Raw genomic sequence first — 23,365 nt, forward strand, 5'->3', positions numbered from 1 at the left:
TACTCAGCCATAAAGAGAAATGAAGTTCTGATATATGTTACAATATGGATGAACCTTAAAAAAATTATGCTGAATGAAATGTCAGTCACAAAAGGACAAATATTATATGACCCCACTTATATGAAATACCTAGAACACGCAGTTGTATAGAGACCAAAGTTTATTAGTGGTTACCAGGGGCACATGGGAGGAAGTGGGGGGGAAGAAGGTGTTATTATTTGGGGGGCACTGAGCTTGTTTAAAATTCTATGGAAGTTAGTGGTGAAAGTTACACAGCATGCTAAATGTAATTAGTATCATTTAATTGTACATGCAAAAAATGATGACATGGCAAATGTTTTGTTGTATATATATACTTATCACAGGGAAAAAAAAAGTAGTAGAGGGCCCAGCACGGTGAGGTTTCTAAAACTCATGACCTCTGAGGAGTAGATGAAGGAACCAGGAAGACTTAGAAGAGAGGGACACTTTCTTCCAAAGTCTTGAGGGCTGTTCTGTGGGTGAAGCAGGTGGTGGCTGTGCTGGGCTGCTCCAGAAGCTGGAACTAAGGCCATCGACGGGGAGGCTCAGCTAATAGAAGTCCTGTCCAGGTTAGTTGGTGAGGCAGGCGCAGGTGACTGGAATGGCAAAAGGAGGTGCAAGGGTGAATTGACTTTTTAGAGCCCTTTCAACTCTTTATTAGTAGGTTCTGTGTTGTGTGTCCAGTCCATTAGTCAGTTGCAAGTGAGAGAATAAGTCAAGGATGGCAAGAATATGTCAGCTTTAACATCAAGCAACCAGGAGCACCTTACTGAGTATTCCGTGCCACCTTAGGTGCTGCAATTGATTAGTGATGTCTGCTGTGAGATTGCGCAGGGAAACTGATGGCTTGTGTGCTACCTGTTTATTCTCCTCAGGTGTAGTATTTGCTCTTGATCATTGCTTTCTCTGTCAACCTTCATTTTTTTTCCAGAGACAAGCTGCTCCTCATCAAGCCTTTCAGACTAGGAACCCTGAGTTTCATATCCACTTTCCTCATTTTCTTTCTTCTGCTTTTGCCTGCCTGGGTTTCTCACTAGTCAGTAAGGGCTAGAAGTCTGGTCTGCTATTTAAAAAACCACTGAGGGAAGAGATACTTCCTTGGATCCATTGAATATGGCCTACCTGGTCCTTCCTTTCTGTGGGAGACTGTGAACATGGCTGTTTCCTGAGGTCTTGGCTGGTGGGAGACCAGGAGGGGAAAGGGTGTGACAGTAGGGATGGTTTGGAGTGGGAAGAGGAAGCTGAGAGGATGGGCCCATGAGAAGGGGCAACCCCGTGCATTGGCATGTGGGAGGCTGAGAGTCAGTGCACAGTGGTAATCATATTATCCCACAGCTTCAGAGACAGAGGCCTCTCTGGGTTGGAGTGAAAGGCAGCTGGTGTTGGGGAAAGTGTCCCAGCAGCACCCTTTGGAGACTCAGTTTTTTCATGTGTATAATGAGAATGGCAGTTCTAATAATACCCGCCCTGCTGACTCATAAGGGAGCTCTGGTGGCATAGTGGGTAAGCCATTTGATTGTTAACCTGAAGGTTGGCAGTTCAAACCCACCAGCTGCTCCACAAGAGGAAGATGAGGCAGTGTACTTCCATAAATATTTACAGCCTTGGAAACCCAATGGGGGTCACTATGAGTTGGAATCAACTTGATGGCAGTGGGTTTTTTGCTGACTTACAGGGTCCTTGTGCAGCTCAAATGAGGGTTTCAGTGGTAAGCGCTTTGGTGAGGGGTGCAGGCGGTCCCTGGGTGGTACAAATGGTTAATATACTTAGGTGCTAACTGAAAGATTGGCAGTTCGAATCCACTTAAAATCATCATGGGAGAAAGGACTGGTAGTCTGCTTCCAAAACGCAGCTGTTGAAAGCCCTTTGGAGCACAGTTTGACTGCCACACACGGGGTCACCATGAGTCAGAGTTGACTCACCTGTAACAGTTGTTACTGTTAGGCTGTAGATTCGTCATTATCTCAGATGTTCCCTCTGGAGATGAGCTGATCTCCTGGTGGGTATATGACCTGTATGGGATTGGACACAGCCGCCCTCTGAGGCTGAGGCGGGATCCGCAGGCAGGGAACAGGGGGATCCAACGTCTGTGGGGGTGGGTGGCAGAGCAAGGTCTGAGCTAATCTGCCAGGTTGAATTAATCTCCACAGCATAGCTGACATTGGCTGGGAAGGTTGGGGGTCGGCAGCTGAGGGTCCAGAGAAAATTTTGGATGTCCAGAGCTGATTCAGTCTGCAGAGGTCTCCAGCTTCTAGTCAGGAGGGCTTTTCTCAGTCCCAAAGGCTCTGGGCAAGAGACTTTAATCTAATTACATGCTTTATTTGAGCCAATTTGTTTTCCAATCCATCTTGTTCAGCAAGAAGAAAGAGCATGCTGGGGACTTATTTGCACCCTCTTGTTCCAATTGGAGAAGAAGGGCTGCTTCCCCACCTCACGTGGTCAGTGCGGCCCCAGCCCTGACACCCCACCCCTAAACCAGTTTGCAGGCTGCCCTGCCCTGTGAGGTGGGGGCTGGGGTGGGGACAACCGCTTCCATCCACTGAGGAGAGAACCTTGCCTGCTTGTCCAGCCCTGGGAAAGCCTGGCCCCCATAGACTTCCCTGTTTTCTTTTCCTTCGAGACCCCGGTGTACCGAGCAGAGCTGAAATGAGGTTGGGCTTCCAAGCTAGGTGATCTGGGAGGAGGTCTCATTCCCATGAGGGTAGCCTGCCTCAGAACCTTCTTGACTCCTCCTGGAAGAGCTATCCTCAGAATCCAAGGCCCATGATTTCAAACCCCTCACGTATAATTTTATAATAAAAAACAAAACCAATTGCTGGCAAGTAGATTCCAACTCAGCGGGACCCTGTACGTGCAGAGTAGAGAGTTCAGAGCATAGAGTGTTTCACAGGATTTTCATGGCTGTGAGCTTTTGGAACTAGATCACTAGGTCTTTCTTCCAAAGTGCCTCTGGGTCGGTTTGAACCAGCAACCTTTTGGATAGCAGCAGATATAGAATCTGTGTTATTAAAGTCCAAGCAAAACCCCTGAGCCCTTCAAACCTGTCAGGAGGGAGAAGATGCGTTGTCTCCCACTGCACTCTTGGGGTAAGGATCTGCACTCTCCAAGCCTCAGCTTTTTGTGTTTAATAGGATTTTCCAAAATTGCCTTTTTGCACTCTCTATAATCCTGCTTCGGCTCTGTCCTCCCCTGCTGTTTATGCAGGCTTGCTCCTTGGTGCCTGGCTCCTTTGCAGAGTCTGGCTTCTTCTGCCCTTTGACTAGGGGAGTGCAGGGTTGGCTTGGGACCATGGGTCACGTTGCCAGCTACGTGGTGGTGGCTGCTAGACCGCCTTTTACACAAGTCATTCAACAAACGTTTACTGAGGACTTGTTACGTGTCCTGCACTCTGGGGGTGGGGCAGTGAAACAGACAGTGGTCCCTGTCTTCAGGGAGGAAGACAGACAATAAACAAACCAAATTGGAAAATATGACAAGTGCTGTGAAGGAACGGGATCCTCTAAAGATGGCTTTGCCTTTCGAAACAGCCAAAGGTCAGTCATTACTGGGTGAATGAAGTGCAGTCTTGAGTGAGAAATATCTTTGGGTACAAAAGACAAATTGGGTTGTGCCAGAAACACAATGAGATGTGTTTTCTTTCTCTTAAATTATAGTAAAAATCATAATAAAACCAGTTGCCATGGAGTCAACTCCCACTCATGGCGACCCCATGTTGTCAGAGTAGAACCGGCTCCACAGGGTTTTCACGGCTGATTTTTTGGAAGGAGATCACCAGGCTTTTCTTCTGTGGCACCTCTGGGCAGACTCAACCCTCCAGCCTTTCAGTCAGCAGCAGTGTGTCAACCATTTCCATCACCCCGGGACTCCAAAAATGATAATACCTAACGTTTTTAGTGCTTGTCATGTCACTTGAACTTTAAAGGATTACAGACTCTAATCCTCAGTTCATAAATGCGGGCTCTGAGGGTTAGTAAAGTGCAATAACATGGGCGCATGGCTTGCAACCTGCCAGCTTCTGCCCGCTCCTGGATCTGCAGCCCGGAAGTTCCTCAGTATTCGGAGAGAGGCCATTCTCACTGGAGCAGTGGGTGGTGTCCCAGATTGTGTCTTGGCATCTGTTGTTGTGTATGCCGTCGACTTGATTCCAGATCATAGCAACACTATATGGCAGAGTAGAATTGTCCACAGCGTTTCCTAGGCTGTAATCCTCACAGAAGCTTATTTAGATGTGGTAGTTAAGGTTGTGTGTCAGCCTGTCTGGGCTGTGATTTTAAGTGGCTTGGCAGCTAGGTGCAGTTATTCCCCGTGATGAGATTGGACATCACGTGTATCACCACCATGGAATCTGCTGGGAGCAGTTAGTCAGTTGAAGGAGAGTTGCTTTTGGGGTGTGGTCTGCTTCCAGTGTATATAGAAAGGATCCTGCATTTGGTTCAGTCTTCCTCTCTAGTTCCTGGACTTGAACCAGTGGCCTGCCGTATTGCCTGCCAATCTTGGGATTGTTGCCTTTGCAGCCTGTGAGCCCACAATCTGCCATTTTACCTGCTGATCTTGGATTTGTCGGCCTCAGCAGCCAGCAGCTGTGTGATTCAGGAGAAGCCTCCAGCTTGCTCCTGTGGGCCTGGAAAAAGAGGCAGAGCTAAAGCCCAAGGTTGAGGGGCCACCACCTAGCCCGTTGAGCCAGCACTCTGAATTTAGACTTCTAGGCTCCTAAGCTGTAAGAGTAAATTTCTTTTAGTTGAAGCCATCCACCTGTGGTATTTCTGTTATAGCAGCACTAGAGAACAAAAGGAGCACTGGTGGTGTAGTGGATAAGGCACTAGACTGCTAACCAGTAGGTCAGTGGTTCAAACCCACCAGCAACTCCACAGAAGGAAGATGGGGTGATCTATTTCTGTAAAGATTTACAGCCTTGGAAACCCAATGAGGGTCGCTATGAGTCGGAAATGACTCGATGGCAGTGAGTTTTTGTTTTTTGTTTTTTTTTTTTTTGGTTTTAAACTCCCTTACAACAAAGAGGTCATGAGCTGGGATGGAGAGGGCTTGAGTGGCACTTGAAATAATGAGGCAGAAACCTAGGTTGAGCTGCATAGCTGATACCTGAGAAAGCCCCTTCGAGCTCTCAATCAGAAAGCTGTCTTGCAGAACTTGGTCTACTAACTGTGGGGTGTGGAGTGTTGGTGCAGAGACCTTGAGGAGCCCTGGTGGCACAGTAGTTCAATGCTGAGCTGCTAATTGAAAGATCTGCAAAGCAAATCCACCAATTGCTCCACAGGAGAAAAGACTTGGTTAGCAGTCAAGTGCCTTATCCACTATGCCACCAGTCCTCCTTTTGTAGTAGAGTTTAGCAGGTTTGAAAGATGCATAAGCCAAGCTTCCTCACAGATGTCACCAGAATTATTGCACAGGGAGCTGACTGATGTATTTGTTTGAATGTCCCCCTGCTACATTTCGTAGGACTGACTCCTTCTAGTTGTCTGCATATCCCAGGCTGGTCTGCATATCTAGGTAGGTCTCCATCCTTGTCCCTCCATTTTCCACCCATGTGTCCTGCTTGTGGTAACGGTACTTGTCCTACAAGTGATGGAGTGTGGTTGTTGTTAGCTGTGTTGAGTCACTCCCCAGTTCATGGCGACCGCACGCACGACAGGATTGGACCATTGTGGTCCATGGGTTTTTGTTGGCTGGTCTTCTGGAGGTAGATGTGACATCGTTCTCCCTGGTGTGCCTTAGTGTGAACGCTCTGCTGAACCCTGTCTGGCATCGTAGCAGCACACTGATGGGCAGATTATGGCCACGCTTGGGGAGCACTGGCTGCGAATCAAACCCGGCTCTCCCACACGGAAGGTGAGAATTCTGCCGCTGGACCACCACTGTCCTCTGATTCATTGACATGCCCTTTGTTTAATATCACTACGACTGTCGCATTAGCTGCAGGATAGATCCAGTGGCTCCCAGAGCTGCCTACATAGAGGTGCTTAGTAAAACTTTGGAAACAAGTGAATGGATGATACATTCACTGTAGTGGGGTTGCTGCATCAAAGGTGTGTACATTTTCAGAGCTTCCACATTCATCGCAGATGCTCAGGAAAGTCATTAATTTGCACCCCAACTGCTTGGCTGTGCGTGTTTGCCCTTGTTGGCTTGGTAGGCAAACATGGTATAGTCCTGTTGATTTAAGATGCATTTCTTGGATTATTTGAAGTTGAACTTTTTTTTTTTTTCATCTCCTTGTGCTCTTTCCATTTCTTCTTTTGTGAATTGCCTATTCTTTCATTTGTAGTTTAGATTGTTGTCTTTTTCTTATTGACTCAGAAGAGTTCTTTATATATTAAAGATACCAATCTCTTGCTATGTTGCCTTTCCCCCCGCCCCCAGTCATTTGCTTTCATAGGTGGCAAGGCACTTATACTAAAGCCCTCTGGCCAGTCCATTGCTAGAGAATGCTTCACTTGGGGGCTGGGGAGCCTTGGTCTTTATGCCCCAGATCCCAAAGTTAAATTCACATTATGCTATTGAGGCAGGTAGGGTTTTAGGATGATGAAGTGGGTGGCTGAGACCAGCATAGGCTTGGAGAGATATGTGGGGGCTACAGAGCTGCCTGTGGACTTGGCTTTTGCAGATAGGTGGCCAGACCACTGGACAAAGTGCTTGTCAGTGAGGGTGGTAAGAGTGGTGATGTGGGGAGAGTCATGAGGCCACCTGCAGGCCAGGACCAAAGGGCAAGAATTGGCAACATGGGGTATGTACCCCCTCCCTCCTCATTGAGCCCTCCCTGTGACAGCTATTATGAAAGCCACAGATGCTTGTAGCATCTTGACAGTTGGACACATTGAAAATTGGCCTCACTGGCCTAGAGGGTCCTTAGCAACTTTGAGGCTCCTGGTCAGGGAGAGCCAAAATTCTGTCTGGACAGCTTGGCCTCACCTGCTTTTTGTCACCTGCTAATGGGCAGAGTGGCCCCAGTCACAATGCCAGTTGCCCCTCCTAGCTCCATCCCATCTTTTCTTGAGCTCTTTCACCCCAGGAACCCCTCACCATGCCCAACCTTCCTATTGGCGTCTGAAACTCCAGCCCTCTATATGTTTCTCTGCCTGGGGAGGTAGCTGTTGGCAGAGTGTCTATTGCTCATCACGCCCACTGCCTACCTTCCTGAGCCCACCAGCTCACAAGCAGAGAAGCAGAGGTGCTACATGGGGCCCAGGGCTTTGAGAGTGAGACCCCTGCCAGCTCCCCGCCCTGCTCCAAGGGGAGGTGCCAGATGCGGTGCCCCTGGCTCCCGAGGTAGGACACCAGCTCTGCCTGCCATATGCTGAGAGATGAGCTCTGATCCGGTGAGCAGGCCTGCCCAGCAGGCTTCTGGCACCTGGGGCCCAGGAGCAGACCAGAGGGCAAGCTACCCAAGGTACAGGAAGGGGGCGGGAGGGCCGGCCACTGGGATTGGGCCTGCAGGGCCACCTCTTGGCGCTTGGCTGTGGGTTGGCCTGGGGAGCAGGTGGGAGAAATAAAAGGAAGGGCAGGCTGCTCCCAGGGGGAGCCGGATGCCAGCCAGCCAGGATGGGCCTGCTGCGAGCTGGGCAGATGGTGGCCTCCAGTCTCAGCGGCTCTCCCAGGGACTGAGTGCGTGAAAGTGAGGAGCCAGGCAGTGCCCAGGTCCAGCCCTGGCAGCTCCTGTCACTTTGGGGTCGGGGGGAGGACAGAAGAGCAGCCCTGGTGTAAGGGACCTGCAGGTCTGCCAGTACTTACTTGCACCCTCCATGTGAGCCCCAAGGGTCCCCTGAGAAAGTGGGGCACAGTCACCGTGTGGGGTGGAGTGAGCACCCTCTGGGCAAGGAAGATGGGTCTCAGCCAGTGGGTGGGGATACTGTGGTCTCTGTTCATAAGTGAGAAGGATTAGTTGATCTGCAGGGTTTGTGCGAGCTGAGGTTATGCTAGCTTTTATATTTGCTTCTGAAAGATCTCAGCCTTGCAAGTCCTGTGGAGCTCTGCACACAGTAGGTCCTCATGAGTCAGAATTGACCTGAGCGCACACATTAGGTCATCAAGAGTCAGAATTGACTTGAGGGCAACTAGCAACAAGAAGCAGCTTTTATATTAAGGCTGAATGAACCATGTAAAATTGCTTTTTTTGTTGTCGTTGAAAAATGGTTGGTTATTGGCAATTTCAAGTGGTTCAACCTCATAGCTTTCCGTTGGTGTCTGAACAGATCAAACAGTATAAAAATGAACTGTCCTTTAAATGTTTAAATAGGCCCTTGTCTGAAACTGTCTGGAGCCAAAGATTTCTAAGATTATTAGTCTATTCAGATTTTATATCTTCTTTAATTCAACCTGGTCATTTATGGTTTCCTTAAATAATAATGCACTGCATTCAGAATTCTAAAATTGTGGCCTAAAACTGTGTATTACACTCTTGTAATTGAGAAGATGTTGTCTGCCTTGTGGTTGTACCCTTTCTCTCATTACTTCCTTCATTGTGTCTGTTTTTTCTCTTTCATGCATAATTAGATATGACAGTATTTTGTCTTTATTTATTTATTTGTTTGGGGGCTTGTCACAAAATCAGTTCTTGGGTGTATTTATAATTTTTTTTTTTCTTTGCTAAGTACTCCAATTTCTGCTTCTGTTTTTATTAATTCCTGCTGCCTGCTTTTTTCAGGTTTTGTTTTACTCATCTTCTACCTTCTAAAATTAAAGATGCTTCATTTATATTCATTCTTTCTTGTTTAATAATAGAAAATATTTATGACACTGTGGTTAGGAGATGTGGTCTGTACAATGCCACTTGCCCCTCCTAGCCCTACCCAATCTTTTCTTGAGCTCTTTCACCCCAGGAACCCTTCACCATGCCCAGCCTTCCTCTTGGCGTCTGAAACTCCAACCCTCTATGCTTCTCTGCCTGGGGAGCTGGATGTTGGCAGAGTGTCCATTGCTCATTATGCCCAGTGCCTACCTTTCTGAGCCCACCAGCTCAGAAGCAGAGAAGCAGAGGTGCTACATGGGGCCCAGGGCTTTGAGAGTGAGACCCCTGCCAGCTCCCCACCCTGCTCCAGGGTTTCAGCTTCTTGGAATTAATTTAGCCATCTCTCACTACTTTTGTGTTTCTGTTTTGTTTTTTATTTAGATCCGTTTTTGCTTAATGTACTTCATTGAGATGTTATTCCACACAAAACAATACATTTGTTCATTGCAAGGTGATCTTCTTAATACTTTGGCCTTGAATTCCACTTTGTCTGATATTAGCATTTACACCTGTTGTTTGTCTTTGTTTTCGTTTGCTGATATCCCTTTGCCAGTACTTAAGTTGTAAGTTTTTTTAAGAAAATTGCTTTATTTACCTGTGTCCTTCCTAAGCATCATTATTTAATATTTTTAAGTCAGTTTTTCAATGGAGTTGAGTCCATTACAGTTATTGTTTTATTTTTTAGTTATTTTTCTGTTATCTTAATCTGTTATATTTTTTTATAATTTCCATTTTGCCTTTTGACATATTAGCCACTATTTATTTCCTATCTTCCCAATGTTTAGTGGGTATGTGTTAGGTTTCCAAACCATTATCTCGTCTATAGCTCTTATTTGTCAGAGTCAAGCACAAGTAACATCTTTTGCATTCTCCTTATTTCAGAGTCTCACACTTTTATTCCACACTTCATTGTACTTATTCACACTAAACTCACTGCCATGGAGTCGGATCTGACTCATAGCGACCCCTCAAGGAGTGGCTGGTGGGTTTGAACCGCCAGCCCTCTGGTTAGCAGTCAGATGCCTTAGGCACTTTTTTATTAATATGATTGAAAGTTTTAAACTAAGTTTTTATAGTTATTTATGTGTATGTAGTCTGATATTTCCTCTCAAACATTGAAAAACATTTTATATTTGCATTCAGTTTTAAAACCAAATTTGAAACCTCTGTGTTCAGTGGTTCAGTGCTCATCACTACTCCATTTGTACCATGACTTTTCCTTCTTAAACTCTTATTTTTGACTCATTAGATTCATTTCATAGTTGACTGAAAAACATTCTCAAGTACTTCTTTCAAAAAGGATGCAAGATCAGAATTCTTTCTGAACCATTGCAAAATGGAGAATATCTTTTGTTATTATGGTCTACACACATGTAAGATAGTCTAGCTGGGTATAAAATTCTTGCATCACAAACTTTTCCCCCTCAAGACCTGATAGACATTGCTCCATGGTTATTGTCTGTGTGTTGTTCTTTGTTTATTTTTTTTTTTCTTAATCTTTAATTTTTTTTTCCTTATACTGTATTTCATGAATTTGCCAACATACTGGTCTATTTTTCCCAAGGGTATTGGTCTATTCTCCCAATAATTCAATTAGTCCTTCCCTTCTGCAAAGGAGCCCTGATGGTGCAGTGGTTAAATACTCAAATGCTAACCAAGAGGTCAGCACTTTGAATCTGCCAGCTGTTCCAAGGGAGAAAGATGTGACAGTTTGCTTCTGTAAAGGTTACAGCCTTGGAAACCCTGTAGGGCAGTTTGCCTCTGTCTTCTAGATCTCTGTAAGTTGGAATCAATTCTAAAGCAATGGGTTGGGGTTTCCCTTCTGCATACCTAGATCTGTTTGCAGCTCAGGAATCCTGTCTTTCCTTTTTGTTTCTACTCTATTTAACCTCTACTGCAATTCTCTCCTAATCACCCTTTCACATTCTGTCATATATTCTTATCATTTTTTCTTTCATAGTTTCTGTGTATTTATTTTTTTCCTCTAAACTTTGTGAGAGTTTTTTCTATTTGTTCTCTATGTTTATGGTGTAGTTTTCTACAGTGTCATTTCCCTTTACTGCTTCCAAAGTGAATTTTTAGTGGCACTATTGGGATTTAGGTCTTTGTTTCATCAACTCATTCTCTCATGCATGACATGCATCATCTCATGGCCTTTTCAGCTCAGCTTCATCTCATCTTATGGTTTTTTGCTCCTATTTCACAGAGGCTGTGTCTTTTCAGAGTTTTTAAGTCTACCATGCCCATTTGGTTATGTATTTTCTATGGCTGTTTTCAAATTTATAATGGCAGAGTTGAATAGTGGTGACAGAAACCACATGGCCCTTAAAATAAAAAAAAATATTTATTATTTGGCCCTTTACAGGAAAAAAAAAAAAAAAATTGCGATGCTGTATGAGAGTGGTGACTAAATTCCTGCTTCAGATCCAAGCTGGGTGGCAAAGAAAGTGCCCAGCTCCACCTCCAGTTCCCAGTTGCTACCAGGCTTCTATCTAGATTTCTTTCTGTTCCCTGAAATTGGTGTCTTTTCCCACTGTCTGATTTTCTGATTCTTTGCATAGGTGATGTAGATCAAGACACATGTTCACCTCTGCACTGCAACCACTGTCCTTCCAGTCTCCACCCTTCCCTTGCTTAAGCGTCCTCTCCCTGTGGGATGGTATCACTACCAGTGCCTCTTCCCACTTCCTGCCCACTTGTCTCCAGGTTGTTGTCTCTCTGTCATTATCCCTTCTTCCAGGATCTTTCTGTTCATCAGACAAAGGGCTCTGTCTGGAGGTAAAGCCGGGGCACGTTTGCTCATTCCCCCACCATCTGCCTCTAATTATTAGAGATTGCTCCCAGATTCCAACATTGGGTCATCTATCAGTTTCGGTTTTGGCATTACTGTGATTTTTCATTCTTTCATTGTCTTAATAGCTATTTTAGAACAAAACTAGGAGAGGCTACATGGGTTCCTGCCAAGCAGATACCATTTTGAAGAAGGAGTCAGTGCTGCATCTGAAAGCTGTGGTTTGTCTACCTGAAGCAGTCTCTATAAGCTTAGTGTGTATTTGATAGAGGAAGAAATTACAGATCCTCCAAATGGGGAGCCTTAAAAATCCAGACACTGGGGCTGCCCTAAACCAATTAAATGAGTCTCTGGATGGGGCACCCAGGCCATCTCTGTTTTGTCAAGCTTCCCAGTGATGCCATTGTACAGCAGAGTTGGGAGCCAGTGTGTTGAGAACATGGACTCTGCAGGCTGCTTTACCAGCCACATGACCTTGGGTGAGTCCCTAAGGCCTCTGTGCCTGGGTTTCCTCATCTATAAAATGGGGCTAAAGGAAGGGTTGAGAAGAGCATTAGAACAGTGATGTTTCCTAAGTGCCATGTCCGTGGCTCCGATCCTTGAGTTGCAAACTTTTGATATTCAGCAATCCCTCGGTGTCATCACATTCATTACTCAGTTTCATGATTTGTCAAGACAGGGTCTGAGGGCCTGATTTTATTAGTAAATGGTGAAAGCCACACATTCTAGGGTGCATTCTGTCCTAGGTGGGTGGATACTTGGCTCTGAAAATGAGAGTTCTAGGTGGAGACTGGTTACTCCACCACCCGTCAGTGTGCTTGGTGGTGGCTTGCATGTTGCTATGATCTGGAATCTATGCCACAGGTATTTCAAATACCAGCAGGGTCACCCATGGTGGACAGGTTTCAGCTTCAGTGTAAGACTAGGAAGAAAGGCCTGGCAATCTACTTTCCAAAATCAACCACTGAAAACCCCGTGCATCACAACAGAATATTGTCCGACGTAATGCTGGAGATGAGGCCCCTAGGTTGGAAGGTAACAATAGAGTCAAGCTTGCCAGTGATCATGAGGACGCTGTGTGATCCAGCAGTACTTCATTCTGTTACGTATGGAGTTGCCATGAATTGGAGTCAACTCAATGGCAACTATAACAACAAAGATGTTGCTCCTTGGTGGGGAGAGTGGTGTAGAGGGAAGGAGAAGAGGTGAGCTGAGGGTACAGAGGGCAGACAGTTGGGGGACTCAGCTGCCTCTGCTCTGCCCTATAATGCAGGGCTGGCTTTGGACTGGCCCTTCCGGAGCCTGCCTGAGCCATGGCTGGGAATAGCATTGCAAGGTGAGAGTAGCAACACCTCCCTCTGAGAGATGTCGTGAAGCTCAGGAGGGCTGATGTGAGAGACCTCTCGATGGACCTAGGTTGTTGACTTCAGGGCCAAGACACAACAACATGGGTCGACCCACTGAGAGGAGGCAGCTCGTGAGTGATTTCATTCTGATGAGAATGAACGTCCTCACATGGGTGAGAGCCTTGCTTGAAGACTGACGAGAAAGAGTTAGAGTGGCTTCAAGGCTGTCCTGCTGTGACATCACTCAGCCTTGCTTACATTCCAGTCCACTTTCCTAAGTGGCACGGGTAGGGGGTGTCCAGCCAGCCAGCTCGGGACCACTGGGACTTAGGCACAGCCTGGGTTCAGCTGCAGCAGTGGCTTTGCTGTGCACCTCATCTGTCCCGGGAGCTGGCAGAGACGTGGCTGAGAGACGTAGGGGAGGGAGGTGACCATGATGGTGGTGATGGTGCAGAACTATGTGCCAGAACTGCCATCGCTTCTCATCTTGATCCCTTGGCTGGCCACAGTAGAATGAAGGTCTCTCTCTCTGAGCAGCCCAGTAAGAGGCCCCTACCCGGACACCCAGCCAGCCAGCCCCTGGTGGGACTGGCACCGTCCTCCACTGTCCTTAAGCAGGAGCACCCCGAGGAACTCCCACAGGGCAGCAGGAAGGGGGTGGCTTTCTTCCATTTCTTGGGACTGGTTGCTAATTGAAAGGCTGAGAACTGGCCCAGGAGGTAGCAGGGAGCAGCCAGACCCATGGCTCCGCCCAGGACAGTAGGTGGGAGTGGTTTTGACTTGGAGACAGCAGTCAGTGCACCCTAGAAAGTAGAAGGAGTTAGCTGCCTCCCACGAGGCCAGGGTGCTGACCTGGGGTAGGGTGGGGGCTGTCTCCAGTTTTGTTCTTTTCTTCCCTGAATATTTCCCACTGATCTAAACCATAGCTTGGGGATAGGGCACTGGGAGGCCTGGCTCTGCCCTGTGCTCTTAGGTAAGTGACTCCTACCCACACCTGAGCCTGGGTTGTCCCCTCTGCAGGATGGTGGCTGGCAGCTGCTCTTGGGGAAGTCACCTGTCTATATGTATGTATGTCTGCCCACCTTTCCAGCTGCTCTCTTACCACCTTTCACTGGGACACACCCAGCCCACATCAATCAGCTGTGACCCGCCATGACACATTAAGTGGGAATCCTTTGATGTTTACCAAGACACAGCCTGCCATACCAAGAGCCCAGTGATCTCAGCATCTCAGATCCAAGTTCAAATCCCAGCCTTGAAACTAAGTGTCTTAATACATGGGGCAGGTGGAATACCCTCTCTGGACCTCAGTTTTCTTACCTGCAGAATGGGAATGACACACATATCAAGGAATCTTGAGAATGGAAGGAGGTCCACATGTAAAGTGGTGGGGGTGGTGTGTCAGGCATCTAAAAGGGGCTGGCTGTCATGCTGTGAGTGTCACATGAGGACCTAGTGACAGAATTGCATCACTTTGACAAAGAGCAGGAAGAGCCAGGAGAAGGCATGGTGGGTAGGGGTGGAGGTTTGCATCTGAGGGTGGGTACCAACTGCTCCAGGAGAAGCAAGTCCAATCGCTGGCAGGCCCAGGGCGTCCCGCACCTTTGCCCGCCCGTTCTGGGCTCCGGAAGCCCCTGAAATGACACCAGCAGACACTGGCTGGGCAACCCTGCCTCTCGGCAGTAGGGCCCATTAGAACTGAACTCTCTCCGTGGGGCATTTTATTTGCACACTCCACTAGAGTGGATACCAAAGGGGTTTTCTAATGCTTCATGGGCTGCTAATTTCCTCTGTGACCCCTTTTGTTGGAGCCTGACCCCATCTAGAGGCTCCACGCCATGAAAGCCAGCGTCTGACACAGAGCTGGGGCGCAGGGTGACAATGAGGCCTCTATCGGCTTTAATCAGGCTCCGGTTGCATCTTAAGAACAGGGGGAATTTGTGTGGTGCTCAGAAACCCTGGGTGGCGCAGTACCGGAGCCCCCGGAGTCCCACGGAGGCTGGAGCGGCCTGCAGGAGGCAGCTAAAGGATTCGTCAGGCCAGAGGGGGAGCCGGACGGGGGCCCTTTGTCCCAATGCCTCTTTAGAAGGCCGGCCTTGCCCTGAATGGCCACCTGCCCGAGTCCGCGCCGAGGCCTGGCCAAGGGGTATCAGGGCCGCGGGTATTCAGGGAGGTGGCCTCCCACCCGCCCCGCCAGGCTATTCATCGCCAGCCTAATTAGTTTCTGTCTGTGCTCTCTCCCCTGCCCTGCAGACTGCGATTCCTACTGCAAGGCCTCCAAAGGGAAGCTGAAGATTAACATGAAAAAGTACTGCAAGAAGGACTATGGTGAGTGAAGGGTTCTTGTTGTCTAGGGAGGAGGGGAAAGGGGCCATTAGACCAGTGGGCAGTGGGTCTGGGGCGCAGGTGGCCCTGGGTGGGTTTGGGTCACAGAAGCCAGGGGCTTGGACTGTGGATACTTGAGGAGCCAAGCTGATGGATTCCAAACCCAGGAATTTCTTACCTCTTCTACCTTGGTCCTGGAGGCAAGGGATGTGAGGGATCCCCAGCTGGCCTGGAGGGGTGGGGGCTGCAGGCTAGCAGAATGCCCTGAGGCTGGGATTCCCAAGCTAAGCCCTGGGTCCTCACTTTGCCCCCATGGGCTGTGTGATTATATACCAGTCACTTTACCTCTCTGGTCTTCAGTTTCCTTATCTGTACCGTATTTCTCCTGAGTCTGTGTTTCTCAAAGTGCAGTCTGCCAGGCATCAGAAAGAGGGTGGGAACGCCATGGTGTGTTTAAAATGCGGCGTCCTGAAGCTGCACTCTTCAGAGACTTAGTTCTGCAAGACCAAAATCATGTGGCGGGATCTACATTTTGTGGTGGTTCAGTAGTAGAATTCTCTCCTTCCGTGTGGGAGACCTGGGTTCGATTCTCAGCCAGTGCCCCTCATGCACGGCCACCACCCATCTGTCAGCGGAGGCTTGCGTGTTGCTGTGATGCTGAACGGGTTTCAATGGAACTTTCAGACTAAGACAGACGAGGGAGAAGGGCCTGGCAACCATTCCAAAAATCAGCCCGTGAAACCCTGGAATTCACAATGGTCTGATCTGCAGTTGATCACGGGGATGTCACAGTCGCAGGCAGGGTTTTGTTCCATTGTGCATGGGGTCACCATGAGTCGGGGGGCCAACTCCACTGGCAGCTAGCAGCAACTGGTCATCGTGATGCACTTGCAGTTTGAACACCTTGAAAGGGGGATCCCTGAGGGCCTTGCCTGGGGTGGGGGGAGCTGTGGGGTGAAGCTGGGGGAGCCCCCTGCAGAGCCTTCCTGCCAGCTGCACCCTCAGGTTCCCTTCACTGGAAAAGAGCCTCCTGTCCCCATGCTCACTGCGTCCCATCCTCCCCAGCACCAGGGACAAAGGGCCCCCCACCCGCACCCTGCGCCTGCTCTCCCTGCCTGTTTGCTCCAAGGACTTGCTAGGCCTCTCCTCAGCCGCCCCAGCCCGTGGGCGGCTCCGTGGGTTTCGGTCCCTGTGCATGGTGGTATGTGCTGGGGCCGGGGCTCCTCCATCACGGGCGCTTATCCGACCCTGACCAGCCTGGCTGCTTCAGACTGCGGCTGGGCCTCCTCTTCCCACACCTGCCCACCACCCTCGGCCCCCTCTTCAGACGCAGCTAAATGCTGCCTACCTTTTCTCTCTCTTCAACTGACCCTGGAGGCGAGTTCCGGGACCAGGCTCTGGGAGCCCCGCCCACCCCAGCACCACCCTGGCCTCCCGGGGTGGGGGAGCGGAGCGACCTCTCTCTCTCTCAACCAGCCTCCTGTTCCTTCCTGCACTGCTGAAGGAGAAAGTTTACAGCATAGCCCTGTGCCTGCCTGGAGGGGGCCCCGGAACTAGACAGACATAGATTCCAAACCAGTGGAGGGGGGGGGCGGTGCTTATCTGAGCCTCAGTTTCCTTGTCTGTAAAATGGTGATGATACCACTTGCCTGCATGGCCAGCCCCCACAGGACATGAATGTGTCTACTAGGCACCGAGTAGGAGTAGCCTCTGTGATGGTGACTACTGTTGGTCCCAGGGAAACTGGGTGAGAAGCGGAAGACCACCTGTTGAGGAGGCCTCATTGTTCAGGACCCCACCTCATTCCCTCCTATCCCCCAGTGCCAGGGGCAGCCATGCCTAGAACTCCAGCCCCATGGGTCCTAACTGGACCAATTGTTGAAAAACTGATTTAAGGGTTTTTTTTTTTTTTTTTTTTTCCCCTCCTTTAATAAAGGAGCTCTGGTGGCATAGTGCCTAAGGCATTTGACTGCCAACCAGAAGGTGGGCAGTTCAAACCCACCAGCCACTCCATGGAAGGAAGATGGGGCAACCTACTTCAGTAAAGATTTATCAACTTGGAAACCCAATGGGGGTCACTCTGAGTTAGAATTGACTCGACCGCAGCAAGTTTGGTTATTTTCCCTTTAATAAGGAAAATAGTCAGGAAATTTCAGCATAATGGAATGAATGATGAGACCCAAAGGACCCCAAAGGAATTTTGAGAACTTCTAAAACTTTCTCTTTTTATTGTGTGTGTGTGTGTGTGTGTATGTATGTATGTCCATATGTGTGTGCACCGTGCATAGATACACAGTATACACTGAAGCTCACTGCCTCCCCCTCACCTCACTGCCATGGGCCTCCTGGTCCCCCCAAGATGAAGGCAGAGCAAGCTGGCAGGTCTGCGCATCGTTTCAGAATTTGAGGGGCCGTGGGCATCCACCTTCATTACCCCTCTGGGTTTCACAATAAATTCCCGAAAGCCACTTTAAAGTACTTACAGGCCAAGGCAGTACAGAAACTTCAGACTCCCACGGGAAAAGAAATTTTGCTTTTGCAAACAAAACTGTGAGGTTGTTTAAAGATAAAGGGAACACTGCCTCCCAGCCTAGGTGGCAACTATGTAGAGAGGTCCTGGGCTGTGTCGGAATAAACTGGAGTGGCCCTGGTCCCCTCACCACCACCCCCGGAGGCAGATCCCCTCTGTCTGCTGAAGGAGGCCTGGCACCTTTTTATAGACACACAAGAGCCTCTTAGCCTCTGCTGTGGGCTCCACGGGGCCACAGGGTGGCACCCACTTGGGGTGGGAGGGGAGGGCACAGCCTCTGGGTTCCATTTTGCCCTCTGTCTTTGACTCTTATCCCCTCTGAGCCCCATACCCGCACCTCTCTTTTTTCTACTTCCTCATGGATTATCAGAGTGACGTGGGCGTCAGATCTAGTGGCTCCTGTTTCCTCATGTCTCAGATGGAAATACTGACCCAGCCAGTAGAGATCACACAGCTAGATGGTAGCCCAACCGCCTGCTTTCTCCATAGCGGCCTTCCCAGGACGTTTGCTCCCCCATCACCTTTAGGCCTCAGGGCCCTGCCTGACACAGGCTTCACCAGTTCTGGCCCCCACACCCCCTGCCCAGGTGCATTGCCCAGACCTCCACATTCCTGCTGCAGGACAAGACTGAGGAGCAGCGGCTGAGGGGTGGGGAGAAACAGGTGCCCGCCCCGGGCAACTGACGTATCTGAAGCCGTTGGGCTTAACGTCTGTGGTAGTTAAGGTTGCGTGTCAGCTTGGCTGGGCCGTGACTCTGAGGAGCTTGGCAGCTGGCTACAGCTATTCCCCACGATGAGACTGGATGGGGTGCCATCAGCTCCAGGGTGGGATCTGCTGTGAGCAGCTAAGTAGCTGCCTTCGGGGCGTGCCTGCTTCCAGTGTGTGAAAAGCTTGAAGGACGGTCTCTCGCTTTTGGCGCGTCTGGAGCCTGCCTTCAGCAGAGTCTTCACCTCAGTACCCTGCTGTGTTGCTAGCTGAGCTGGGGAGTGTTCCTGGACTCGAACCAGTGGCCTGCCGTGTCCCCTGCCTGTTTGGGGACTGTGCCGTTTCACGTGTCGATCTTGGGCCCATCAGCCTCAGCAACCAGCAGCTGTGCGAGTCAGAAAACGCCTGCAGCTCTAGCGGGCCCGGAACAGGAGGCAGAGCTGAAGCCCGAGGTCAAGCGCCTTTTACCCAGCCCCTAGAGCCGGCTGGTTGAACTCAGACTTCTAGCCTCCTGAACTATAAGAGAATAAACTCCTGTTTCTTAAGCCATCCACTTGCGGTATGTGTTATAGCAGCACTAGAGAACCAAGGCAACGTTCTCGTAACCAGGCCCCCGGCCTGCCTCCCCAAGGCTGGGGCTGGCACTGCCCTCCCATTCCCCAAACCCCTCTGTGCCTTTTCTAGGGTTACTAGTCCCCAGAGCTGTCCCTGGCACTCTTGAGGTCACTTGTTAAAAGTTAGGGAGTCTTCCCCTCCCCAGCTCAGCTTCTCAGCTTGAGTGTTCAGCCAGGAGGCAGAACAAGGAAAGGGTCAGAAAGTGGACTGAATGAGGGCTGGGCTTTGCGGGAAGGCCGAGAAGGGCCTTGGAGGGGTGGGGTGGGCGGGGCCTCAGGGAGTGACACCCACAGGGCCTGAGTGGGCACTGAGAGCAGCCCCGGGATCCAGGGCTGTGAGTGGGGGCAGTCCAGGCAGCAGGTGCAGGCCCTGTGTGGTGTGTGTAGGGAGGGGAAGTCAGGGTCCACCAATGCTTATGAAGAATTTTTGGATGGAGCGTGGAGGAACACCCCTCTCATAGCCCTCCTATTCCCTGGGCTGACCTGGGCCAGCCCGGGGGGAAGAGGAGATGGAGGAGGAGGAGGAGGGAGCAGAGCTGAGAAGGCTGGGCCCGGCCACGGAGGGCCCGGAAGGAAAGGCTGGGGCTGCACGGCCCTGTCTGACTGACCCCCAGCAGCCCCAGGACCGCCTTTGCTCCCCGAGGCCAGCTCAGGAGCGTCTCGGTGTTGGAGAACAGTGGGCCAGTGCGCGGCCGGCTGACGAGGGGCCTTGGGAAGCGGCCTGGGGCGGGCTGGGGCCGGCTCCTCCTGCCCTGCGTTCTCTCCAGGACTGTTCACCGATGAGAGAGGGCCCAGCTAGGGCCGGTTAGGATGGCCACTGGGCAAGGTGAGAAGGAATCGGGGCCCCTTAGGTTCTTGTGGGGCGTAAACAGTTTGCATCTGACTACTCACCTAAAGGCTGATGGGTCAACCATCCCAGAAGCGCTGCAGAAGAAAGGCCTGGCAGTCTGCTTGTGTAAAGATCACAGCCAAGAAAACCCTGTGGGGCAGTTCTCCTCTGCGGCACACAGTCACTGTGAGCTGGAAACAACTCAATGGCAACAGGTGGATTTTTCTTGTTTTGTTTTTCGTTTCAGAGCTGAGGCCCTGCTTGCTTGTCCCATGGAGAGACTGTGACAGGGACGGGCACCCGTGCCCACCTGTAGGGCATGCAGCATGGGCCTCAGCGTCTGCGAATGATTCCTCATTTGCTGACTGACTGGACAGGATGCCTCACCAACCTGGGCCTCCGTTTCCTCAATCAGCAGATGGAGGGGTGACCCATCCAGGGGACATGACATCCTTCTAGATGACACACTGAGCATGCCTCCCGCCACGCCAGGTGCCATGTCTAAGACACGGAGCTCTCCCCTCCTGACCTCTCTGGGGGCTGCCTCAGTCCTCTGTTGCCCTCTAGGGGCATCTAGCTCACCTTACAAAGGCCTGAAAAAGAGCCAACGAGAAGACCAGGTTGTTAAGGGAAAAGTGTTTTTATTATTTTCAAGTGTATCAGCAATTCCTGCCAACTTCTCAGGAAAACCTAACCTCCGAGGGGTCCTTCTTTTTTTTGTAAAACTGCTGAGTCATGTGTGCGTGTACGTGTGCACCTGTACACACACGTGTGCTGTGTGTGTGCATGTATGTGCTCACACAGGGTTTGTATCCCATTGGGCCCGCTCACTACAGGCTGGACACATTCCTGTGGTATTAAACGCCTGTCTTAGGTACGTTTGCCCAGAGCCCAGGCTTCACCAGGACAGTCCAGGCAGTGAGGATACTTTGTCTCCAGTGCTCACGGTTCCCAAACCCAGAGTTTTGGGTGAGGATATTGTGCCGGGTTTCTTCTTGGCTGGGTGAAGGTTTTGGACCTGGGCTATTCCTTGACTGCTGGAGAAAACAGAATCTTCTAGCCTTCTCCCTGACCTGGGGTGCAAGGGGGTCAAGAGGGGTCCTGACTTTTCCACTCCTCTGACCTTCTGCTCTGAACACCCCAGCCCAGGCCTTGCAGAACCTCTCTCCTCTCCTGCCCCGGCCCGTCTCTGAGAGGTTCGGTGGCCTTGCCCCAGCCTCCTCACACTCTGTCCTCCTGGCTCCCTTTCCTCTTCATTAGCTTGTCTCTGTGTCCCTTTAGATGCACATACTCATTCCAGGGAAGAGCCTCCACTGTCCCACAACCTGCCTCCTCCCCCACCTCACACAGTTGCAGCACACGAGCACCCTACACACATTCTCACATGCACATGCATGCAGGCCCGCACATGCACATACGTACACACACTCATAGGTATGCACATCTCAAGAAATCCTGGCTGCTTACACACCCATTCCCACCACAGCCATTCCTTCCACACATTCACTGAGTCCCTGCTGTGTGCCCCATCCTGTCATGCTGCTGAGGTTACATGTGTGAGGTTACATGGTCTTTGCCTTCAAGGAGCTTACAGTCTAGGAGGAAGACAGACACCCGGATTGATAGCCACAGGAGATGTCAGGCCAGGTGCAGGCTGACGTAAGGGATAAGGAGGGCATGGCCCGTTCTCTGGGAGGCTGGGAGGGAAGCTTCCTGGAGGAGGGCACCCAAGGAGCAAGTGTTTACCAGCAAAGCAGGGATCCCAGACAGAGAGGAAGGTCTCCGGGACACAGAAGCTGGGAACAGGCTGGTGAAATTGGAGAGCAGGGAATGGGGTGGCAGTGGGAGATGTTGGTGCAAGGGGAGAGCCCCTGGAGGGTGGAGAGAGACTAGCAAAGGTCCCCAGAGGGCCTCACGACAAGTCTGTGTTCCAACATTCTCATCCCGTGGAGACCGACTCTGGCTCGGGGCACACGGGGCCCCTGCCCGTAGCCCACCAAGGCCTGGAGGCTGCTGCCTGCCCTTCTCCCTGGGATTCAGGATGAGAGGGACGGCACACTGCTCACACTCGGGAAGGTGAGATCATCTCACTTTTGCCAGTTCTTGGAAAAATTATCCATTCCCAGAAATGTTTATTAGTCACCCCTTTTGTTGAAAGACATTTTGGCACCACCAGATGGAAAAATCAAAATGCTTGTCATGGAATGATTTGTCTCAAGTGTTCCTCCCACAAGGATTCATCACTGAAGATGCAACTCGAAGGGGAAGTTCTGTTGGCATCTGTGGGCAGAAGCTGGTTTGGTAGACCATGTGTGCACGTGCGTGTGCTTGTGGACTTCCTTGGGGGGGCGGTGGCAGAGAGGGGTCTGGGGAGCTAAACAGGATTCTAACTTAGAATGTATGTCTTATATATTCTGACTTATATCAATACCCACCCCACCCCACCCCTGTGTCTCCGGTACCTCCTGAGGCGGTGGAAATCCAAGAGTCAGGTGTTCAAGTCAGTGACTGTTCCCTCCCCAGTCAGGCCCTGGACTAGACCCTCATCGTTCTCGTCCTACTGGGTTCTCATAAACACTACGTGAGGAAGGAAGTTTTATCTCTGTGAGTGGGATGCTGAGACTCCACAAGATAAGTAACATTCCTAGGATCAAGACTCCAAGGCTTAATCTTCCTCCTTCCTCGTGCTGGGGAGTTGAGCCTTTGGCAGCATGGAACAGGCACACCCATCCTGTAGAGGCCTCTAGGACTGTTGTGTTGACTCATCTCTTGACCAATGGAACGCTTGAGTCTTGGGTCCTGGTCAGCCTCATAGAGAGGTCACTAAGATACCTTCCTGGGCAAAGACCCTGGAGTGGTCCCCATAGTGGTGGGGCTGTCAATGGCACTGGGAGAGATGGGGTTGGCCTGGCCATTCCAGTGATGGGCATGGGCATGGGCATGGCCATGGGGTGGAAGAAGACTCTGGGAAGAGCCATGGTGACAGGTGGGGAGGCCCAGGTGATGGTGGAGGTGAGATGGAGATGATGCTAATGGTGGAAATGATGGAGATTACAATGGTGCTGATGTGGATTCGAGGCCCCTGAGTGCCACAGTTTGCACTCAACTACTGACCTAAAGGGAGCTCTGGTGGCATAGTGCCTAAGGCATTTGGACTGCTAACCAGAAGACTGGTCGGTCAAACCCACCAGCAGCCACTCCTCAGAAGAAAGATTGGGCAATCTACTTCCAAAGATACACCACCTTAGAAACCCAAGGAGGGGTCACTGTGAGTCAGAAATGATGGCAATGAGTTTGGGTTGTTGTTTTTTTGGGGGGGTTGAGGGCAGGGGGGTTACTAACTTTCAGGTCAGCAGTTCAAACCCACCTAGTGGTGCCGTGGAAGAAGGGCCGGTGATTTTCTGTAAAGATTACAGCCAAGGAAGCCCTTTGGAGCAGTTCTACTCTATAACAGGGGGTC

The 23,365-nt window shown here is 50.3% G+C and overlaps 1 protein-coding gene across 1 annotated transcript in view; it reads left to right on the forward strand.

Moving 5' to 3' along the window:
- Positions 1-23,365, forward strand: part of NTN1 (netrin 1) — a 247,906-nt gene that overhangs the window by 213,847 nt on the left and 10,694 nt on the right. Inside the window, exon 5 of the mRNA XM_007952342.1 lies at positions 15,155-15,229. Within this exon, the coding sequence (XP_007950533.1) occupies positions 15,155-15,229 (75 nt within the window). The remainder of the gene's footprint in view (positions 1-15,154; positions 15,230-23,365) is intronic.

Source organism: Orycteropus afer, unplaced genomic scaffold (assembly GCF_000298275.1).
Source record: "Orycteropus afer afer isolate SDZICR_OR568_19922 unplaced genomic scaffold, OryAfe1.0 scaffold00330, whole genome shotgun sequence".
Lineage (NCBI taxonomy): Eukaryota > Metazoa > Chordata > Mammalia > Tubulidentata > Orycteropodidae > Orycteropus > Orycteropus afer.